Source organism: Phoxinus phoxinus, assembly GCF_949152265.1.
Source record: "Phoxinus phoxinus genome assembly, chromosome: 3".
NCBI lineage: Eukaryota > Metazoa > Chordata > Actinopteri > Cypriniformes > Leuciscidae > Phoxinus > Phoxinus phoxinus.
The window spans coordinates 7,701,872-7,711,238 of NC_136878.1; the positions used below are offsets into that span (position 1 = coordinate 7,701,872).

Genomic DNA, 9,367 nt, shown 5'->3' on the forward strand with positions numbered 1-9,367 from the left:
CTATGACAGAAACGCTAGGATGTCTTCTTTTATGTATTTTGGAGATTATCAAATGTAAATGTCTGGTTCTCAAAATAATGTTCGGATCGCAAACCCAATAAAACCCCATAGAAAGTACCGTATATAAACCGGATGAGCCATAATGTGTGTGTGTGTGTGTGTGTGTGTGTGTGTGTGTGTGTGTCACTGCTGCTTATTTGCATATTTCATGAGAGGGGCGGAGCCTTGCTGTCAAAGTGTGAGCGCACATTGCGAAAGTTATGATTGTCTCATCCGGACGTTAACATGGGAGCTTCTCAGTCAGGGCGAGTGCCTGAGTTCCAAGATCTGGCTGATAAAACTGGCTGTGAGTATCTAACTTTCTAAATACGTAGACGGCTAAATGTTTCCAGGTGTGCTTAAACTATAGACCTAGACACTAACAAAAACAAAAAGTATAAGGTAAGCCTACTGTGGTATTCATTCACAATACTCCAATCTACAAAGAATAGTACCATGCATGGTTAAAAAAACCACATGTACATTCAAATGTACTTTATTAGTGATATGTTTGCTTTAGCATATGTTTGTTAATGACAAATAGTTTATTTAATGACAAACATAGTTAATGTTTATTCTTATATTTCGATGACGTACAACAAATGCATATTAAAATGCTTATACTATACAGTAATGTAATGCAATAAAGTAATGAACTGTCAACACTCACAACAGCCTAATCCAACCCCTAATTTCACTCAGTTTAAAATGTAGAAGTAAATTAGAAGGAGCTCCCACTCCCACTTTAATCCCACTCATAATTTATGAGTGGGAAGTAAGGGCATTATCCCGCTTATTACACGGCCACTTGCCATAAGTAAATAATTAGACACAAAATATTGATCTGAGTTGAAATATTTTATTAACTTAGGTGTTTAACGCAAAGTTTCCGCTGAGTGCAGTTGCTAGCGCGGCAAGTTCAAACTGGACATTTAATAAAATATGGTATGTATTAAAGTCAGTTTATTACACAACATTTCGCCACATGAATAATTATGGAGATATGTTGATTTCAGATACATAAATAAAAAATTCGTATCATAATCCAACATTGTACAAAACAATAGTCACAAAATGGCAGCAGCTGCGTTTGTAAAGAGACAGCGAGTCCACGATACTGGATGGCATAATTAAATAACTGTACACAAAATATTGATTTGACTGAGTTTTAATAATTTATTAGCTCACTAAATGCAAACCTTCCACAAACTTGCTCCTAGCAGTCGCGGACTTCAGTGACCCGGATGAGCCTGCGTTATCGGTTTTTTTTTTTTACAGTCTATGGTTTTGAGCGGTTGTTATCTGCTGGATACATGTGTGATAATAGCCTATGACTTCATGTCATTTCCACCATTAAAGAGAAGTGTCTAACAGCAGAAAATAATTGTCTATATCAGGGCTTTGTAAAAGGAACTGCAGGGTGTTCGTAATAATCAATTCATTAGATCATAAAAATGTACAAATTAAAAATAAAATAAAATCTAAATAAAAACCGTACTAAAAATTATTCAATATTTTATTTTCTATGTCACTTTAAAATCATTTTCATACAGAAATTGCTAGTAAATTTCACAAATAAATTACAAAGAAATGGTGAAATTTTGAAGTAGAAAAACTGAAACCGTATTTTCTTGTAAAACGTACTCCAATAATAAATAAACAACAATGAACAATATATGTTTACAGCATTTATTAACCTTTGTTAATGTTAGTTGTTTACTGTACAGTTAGCACATATAGACATCTTAAATGCATATTGTATGAGCAACAATAATAGTGAGTGTTTTGATCTGGTGTCAGCTGTCATAAGATCAGGGATTGATTGCACATTCCATTTTGGTTGACTAAATATCTATAAATACAATTTGTACTGTGGCATGTTGACAGTGTTGTACATTGAGTCCATCACCTCCCTGCAGTTGAAATCTGAGGCTGGAACCACATTAGAGTTTTTAATGGTTACCTAATAAAACAACCATTGTTCAACAACTCAGTTTGATGATATGATTCATTATCAATTCATCTTGCACCCCACCCACACACACATATATCGGCTGCATCTGAAATCGCATACTTCACTACTATATAGTAGGAGAAAAACAGTATGTGACAAAAGAAGTATGTCCTAATTCACAGTATCATAAAGGGCAAAAAGGTACCCAGATGATCAACTAGTATACTCCCAATGACATTCTGAAGTGTGCATACGATGGATGGACACTTTACTATCACACGAGGCCACAGGAGAGGATTTTTAAAAGGAAGTGAAGCAGGCAACGCAACTGACGCTGGTAGGTCACATGACAATGACAACATGGGGATTGTAGTACGTCTGGATTACTTACTACACACACTCATACTATATATAACTTACTATTTTAGCGATCGTAAAGTATGTACTCATTCAAAATAAGCACCTACTCAAGAGAGTATGCGATTTCGGACGCAGTCTATTCTCTGTCTCCATCACTCCTTCATAACTGCATTGACCTGCAAAGTTATTTGAAATCTTCCTGAATTTGCTGTTTTTCTCACTTTAGTTTCCATAGAGCAGATGAAAAACCTCCATAACAGATTTATGTACCTGACTCAAGATGAAGACACTTTAAGGTACTGTACAAATGACTTGATGACACTTATTTAGACTATACTGACTGTAAACAAATACGGTCATCTATCACACACTTTATTGATGCCTGTGTTAGGGCAGAGCCATAAGGTCTGCAAATTATGGACGCAGTTTTTGAGTTACAGTTTAACAATAAGCAAAATCTGTTGTTGCAATATGTTGTTTTTACCAGTTAGCTTCTCTAATTTTGATGCAAGTTCTGCTTAATATCATATGACACAGTGTGTATTATTGAATTGTGTGTTTTGAAACACTCAAATAATAATCATTATAATGAAATGGTGTAAAAAGAACCATTTCTTCTAAATTTCAGACGTGAACACCTTGAGAATATGACCGATTTGGCCCTCAACCCAATCCGAAGACAGATCATTGAGGCCTTCTTTGATACAAGGTGTGTACAGAAAAGGAAATACACTAACATATAGGTCCATATCAGAATTAGAATCAGTTAATAATCAATGCCTAATAGTTAGAGAGTCAGACTGGTATCCCGAAGGTTGTGGGTTCGATTCTCACTACCGGCAGGAACTGATTGAGGTGCCCTTGAGCAATGCATGTAACCCCCAATCGCTGTGTGTGTGTGTGTGTGTGTGTGTGTGTTTACTACTCACTGCTCTAAATGCGTGTTCACTAACTTCGATGAGTTAAATACAGAGAACAAATTCTGAGTATGGGTTGGGGTGTCACAATTTATCGTAATACAAAAATGCAACAATATGTATCGTGGATAGTGACTGACAATATGTATTGTGTATAGTTTACCCAAACTGAAAATTACTGTGAGAAAAAATTTAAGTTTACAGAGTTTTAGTGTCAGTACTACAGTATATCATGTTGAATATGATGTATAACAATGCAATGTTGGAATATTTGTGGGTCCTGATAATGCCAAATGTCTTATGTTACCAGTAAATAGTGGCCTACATTATTTTAAATATCTAGTCAGTGAAAGAGTACAAGCATATTCGTCTAAAATAATTCTCTATTTTAAGCTTCAGAATCATTCTGGTGTCACCATTGTCCTGTGCATTGGGTTACCAACACCAAATCCAAGCCTTTTCATTTACACACCCAATGTAATAGAGACATAATCTGAAGACCACGCCCACCGGGGGGGGGGACAATCCAACCGTCTCTATTGACTTTGTATTGCCTGAAGCTGCCTCCTTGTCATTTTTGACAAATAGCAACAAAAAAAAAATGTCTAAAAGCTGCTATGTGACAGGGTGTACAGGAAACAAGCTAAAAAACCCAGAACTATGTTTTTATAAGCTGTCGACTCCCAAAAATTAACATTTAAGGACACAAAAGTGGATACAGGCAATAAGACATGAAGCATCAGCTGGAACGATTGGGTAAATGGTGGAATCCTGACACTCAGTATGCACAAAAAATACACTACGTGTGCAGTAAACATTTTGTCACTGGTAAGTAAAAAATCCAAATGTCAGTTTTTTTATAGTACATTTAATTTCTGTAAGCTAAGCTGTCCCTTTCGCCGATTACATTCCCCTCGAGTGGGCGTAGTAGTTCTCAGAGTGATAAGACATGTTGCACTCTGTCTCAGTTGCCTGTATCCCTTTTTGTCTCCTTAAATGCTTGTTTTTTGGGGTCGACAGCTAATAAAATATTTCTGGGTTTTTAGCTTGTTTGCTGTACACCCTGTCACATAGCAGCTTTTAGACATTGTTTTGTTTTTTGTTATAAGTCAGAACTGACAAGGAGGCAGCTTCAGGCAATACAAAGTCAATGGAGACGGTTGGATTTTAGTGCCCAGTGATCTGAGACAACAGGACGAGTGGAGTGTCATGATTTTACCTGCCCTTTTCCTCACTCTGGAGGAGTACAGGTCAAGGGAACACCAATAATCCTCTCAGCAGTCCGCACTGTCCGTTGTAATCTTCTGAACCAAACCAGACGGTTAAAGAAGCACATAGAGCAGACTCAATGACGGCTGAGTAGACTTGTATCAGCAGCTCCCATGGCAGGTTAAACTTCCTCAGCTGGCGAAGGAAGCGCAACTTTTGCTGGGCCTTTTTCACAACAGAGTCTATGTAAGTGTCCCTCTTCAGGTCCTGAGAGATGGTGGTGACCAGGAACCTGAATGACTCCACTGTTCATGATGGAGAGTGAGGTGTTCCTCCTGAAGTCCTCTATCATCTCTCCACTGTTTTGAGCGTGTTCAGCTCCTGGTTGTTATGACTGCACCAGGCAGCCAGTTGTACGACCTCCTGTCTGTATGCAGACCTGTCACCGTTGTGGGTGAGGCCGATGACAGTGGTGTCGTCTGCAAACTTGAAGAGCTTAACAGAGGTTTTTTTTTTTTAAGTGTAGTCATTTGTGTACATTGAGAAGAGTTGTGGGTAGAGGCCGTAACCCTGAGGAGCGCCAGTGCTGCTGGTCCTGGTTTCCCCAGTCTCACTAGCTGCTGCCTATCTGTCAGAAAGCTGGTGATCCACTGACAGATTCAGTTTGGCTGTGAGAAGATCAGGCATGATGGTATTGAAGGCCAAAGTTGCGTAAGTTCCAGGTCTGTCAAGATTTTGCAGGATGTAATGCAGTCCCTGCATCATCCACAGACCTGTTCGCTCTGTATGCAAACTGAAGAGGATCCAGCAAGGGTCCAGTGATGTCCTTCAGGTAGGCTAACACCAGTCTCTCAAACGACTTCATGACCACAGATGTGAGAGCGACAGGTCTGTTGTCATTAAATCCAGTGATTTTGGGGACCAGAATGATAGTGGAGCGTTTGAGGCAGCAGGGAACTTCACACTCCTCCAGTGATCTGTTGAAGAGACTTTTAAACAGGCAGGTGAAAGACCATCTGGGCCTGGTGGATGGCAGGAGGGAGAGTGCATGTGTTGGGTGCAGGTGTTGGTTGCAGGCATCTCCGTTTTAAAAGGAAAGTCCACAGCTTTTTTTGTAGATGTGGTTTGATGTTTATCTATTTTTGTAGTTTCATGAATTGTTTAGCATTTTTCCTTTGCGTTTTTTAAGTCGAGAACGTTATCAAAATGATCCCAGCTCACACGGATCCGTGAAAACGACTAAAACGCTGTATTCCGCTGCCAGGCCAGTAGTTGGCGATGACACTTTGTAAAGAAACACTATACTTGCCTATAGACTGAACACATAACGTGCATGCAACATGATGTCACCGTTTTCACAAATTTGCCTTTCTGTAGTTTACATGGAGACGATAACAGTATCGTTTTCAAAAGTTTGCGTTTTCAGGCCCCCCAAAACGCTGTGTAAATAAACGGACAAAATGCATAAAACAATAGTTGAAAACAGTGTTGTGTGAACGGCCCTTAAAATTGTGTACAGTCAATATACACTGAACAAAATTATAAACGCAGCACTTTTGTTTTTGCCCTCATTTTTCATGAGCTGAACTTTTCTGAAGAATTTTTCTATGTACACAAAAGGCCTATTTCTTTTTATGCTGTTATGCTGTGTGATAAAACTGCACATTTTAGAGTGGCCCTTTATTGTGGCCAGCCTAAGGCACACCTGTGCAATAATCATGCTGTCTAATCAGCATCTTGATATGCCACACCTGTGAGGTGGATGGATTATCTCGGCAAAGGAGAAGTGCTCACTAACACAGATTTAGACCGATTTGTGAACAATATTTGAGAGCAATAGGCCTTTTGTGTGTACAGAAAAAGTCTTAGATCTTTGAGTTCAGCTCATAAAAAATGAAGGCAAAAACCAAAGTGTTGCGTTTATAATTGCATTTATAATTTTGTTTATATTATATATATATATATATTGTCTGTATGCTGGTAAAGTTTGACATGCATATATATCCCAAAAACAAATTAAGAGTTAGACTATAAAAGTTTTCATTTTGCAATGAAATACAAAGATTATACAGTAATACTTGTATGTATACTCATAAATGTAACATTCTATAATGTGTGTGTGTTGTCATCAAGGAACATGGGTGAAAAGGAGAAGGGCTGTTTGCAGGAGATCGGTTTTGAGGAATTCGTTACCGTCCTGGCATTTTTCAAACCACCCAAACCACACATTGCTGAGGAGGAGAGAAAAACCATCAAGAAGGAGAAACTACGCTGTGAGAATAAAGAAATAAAGACTGCAAAGAGATGTTCTTTCAATTGCAGTTTTGATCTAAACAAGTTGATACACAAGTTTTGCAGATCTCACACGGCAATGTAACTTTAAAGGGATAGTTCACCCAAAAATGAAAATTCTGTTATCTTTCACTCACCCTTATGTTATTCCAAACCTGTATGAGTTTCTGTCTTCTGTTGAAAACAAAAGAAAATATTTTGAAGAATGCTGGTAACCAGACAGTTGATGGAAGCCACACTTCCAATAAGAAAGAAACTTGTACAGATTTGGAACAACATAAGGGTGAGAAAATAAAGTTACCCCTTTAACATACTTTGACATGTTACATAGAATTATCCTGTGTGAGAACATCTAAACAACGGTCAAGCGTCACTATAAATGCCCATTTTAACATCATTTGAGATACTATTAGAAACAATTTCTCTCTGTATTATTTATACAGTTTTGCTGATTTACAATTTTATTTTATGCACACCACACAACTACTTAGTAAAAGCATATTTCCTTCTCTGTAGTTCTGTTCAACATGCACGACACTGACAATGATGGCGTCATCACTCTGGATGAATATAAACGTGTAAGAATCATTTGACTTGTACTTTTATAGCTACAAACACCGTAACACGACTTGATACTGATTGTAATTGTGATCGCAGGTGGTAGAGGAGCTGCTGTCTAGCACAGAAACCATAGGAGCAGAAACAGCCAAAGCCATTTCAGATGCTGCCATGCTGGAAGTCGCCAGTGAGACAGTGGGTCGGATGGTACGGGGACTTTCCATGATCAGTATTGCCAACTATTTTCAATGGAGAGTAGCTAAATGTCACTAGATGATGTAATGTCATCACATTGTTGGCACTTTACATTTTCTCTCCTAGCCCGTGCTCACATCCTGTATTTTAATATCCAATGAGCTGTTCTCATTTACATATGTTCTGCCAGACAACGGAAAGAGTATGATATAGTGACTTATGTAAATATGTAAAATCATCTGATTGCCACTGCAATGTCAAATTCTGATGTGATTTTGTAACTGAAACTTTTTTGTTTTTAGGGTCCTGATGAATTTTATGAGGGAATCACCTTTGAACAGTTCATGCAGGTTTGCACTCTATAACATTTTAAGGCCTGGGTAATATACTTCATTTTCTATGTAATCTTCTCCATCTTTTAAAGCCTTTCAAAGTAAACTCCTTTGGGTATAGCGTGAGCACGGAAAGTCACATTCGGCATGTGCATACTATCTAGTGAACTTTGTTTTCAAGCACTCGTCACTCATACATGTGCTGTTGTACACGCACTGTCCACATGGACACAACAACCGTCCGCGGACCCTCCTGATGACAAAAATGACTTCAGGCGGAAGTATACTTTGAAGTTGCGACAGTCTTCTCTTCCCTATTGTGGCATATATCTGAGTGAAACGACTTCATGAATACAAAATAAATGTAAAAGGCTGGACTTTATTTTGTCAATCGGGAATTGATGGATCGAATCGCTGTGATCTCATATATGTGACAGGTTGTCCCATCCCCGCTCCAGTAAACATGTCATCAGAGAAGAGATGGAGAAAATATTTTGATTAAAGATCACATAATAATTTTTTTTTTTTTTGTAAATGGTGCGAACAGATAAATAATTTAAAATAAATACTGCAATATTCCATTAAAAACAAAACAAAAATTGTCCATTTTGATTTCATTGTGACTTTAAATATACTAATAAAATGACATGCATGCTATTCATACCTCAACTTTCAACGTTTCTCCAACAGATATTGAAAGACATCGAGATCGAGACCAAGATGAGTGTTCACTTTTGGAACTTGGAAACCATGCATTGTGGGAAGTGAGAATAATTTCCGTGTCTGAACAGCACTTTCTCAGCACAGTCTTTATTTTTGATCGAAACATCTAAAGTTTTTCCCACGGATTCAACCCTTAGTATTGAGTTTACTTGGGTTTCTTTCTCTGAAATATCTCCAATGATGGAGATATGGTGGAAGTGACCACAACATGCTCTGGGGGATACACTTCAGAGTCCAGACCTCTGAGGCAAAGCAAACACACAGTGTGTTTATACATATTTGGAAGATATTTAACAACCCCTTGAGGCCTGGCTGTTTTTGTGGCTTCTCATCTCAACTCTGACATGCTCGCAGACATTTTGATTCATACATACTTTCAGATACACTATGTACTGTATACTGTATTTTTAGCAGGGTTGTTGAGACTGCAAAACTGAAACCTTGTGATTGCAAATTTCCCTTTTGCTTGTTTTGTAATGGAGGAAGTCTTCCTTAACAAACCAAATACTCCACACCCTAAGTTAATGAATCCACAAATCTTATCATTTAGCTCAAAAACAACGGAGCGATTGTTTTGTTGCCCTTAAAATGTAATCCATCTGGCTTCCTTCCACCAAGGTTATATATTATTAATAAATAATACAGGGTGTGTAAAGTTTTTACAGCAACAGCATTTACTGTTGGATATTACAGTGCAATATTTTTGTACATTATTGTCATTTGAAATCCTCACAACTGTCACTAAACCTTTTCTTTATATTGAAGAGAATAAAATAACCATTGTTTTT

General features: G+C 37.8%; 1 protein-coding gene across 1 annotated transcript; it reads left to right on the forward strand.

The window, feature by feature from the left end:
• Positions 1-218: 218 nt before the first annotated feature.
• Positions 219-8,683, forward strand: tesca (tescalcin a). Its single transcript, XM_079608638.1, has 8 exons — positions 219-346; positions 2,580-2,649; positions 2,982-3,062; positions 6,613-6,752; positions 7,288-7,349; positions 7,429-7,536; positions 7,827-7,874; positions 8,547-8,683. Exons 1-8 carry the CDS (start codon positions 286-288, stop codon positions 8,622-8,624), a joined length of 648 nt encoding a protein of 215 aa, XP_079464764.1. The 5' UTR covers positions 219-285; the 3' UTR covers positions 8,625-8,683.
• Positions 8,684-9,367: the final 684 nt, after the last annotated feature.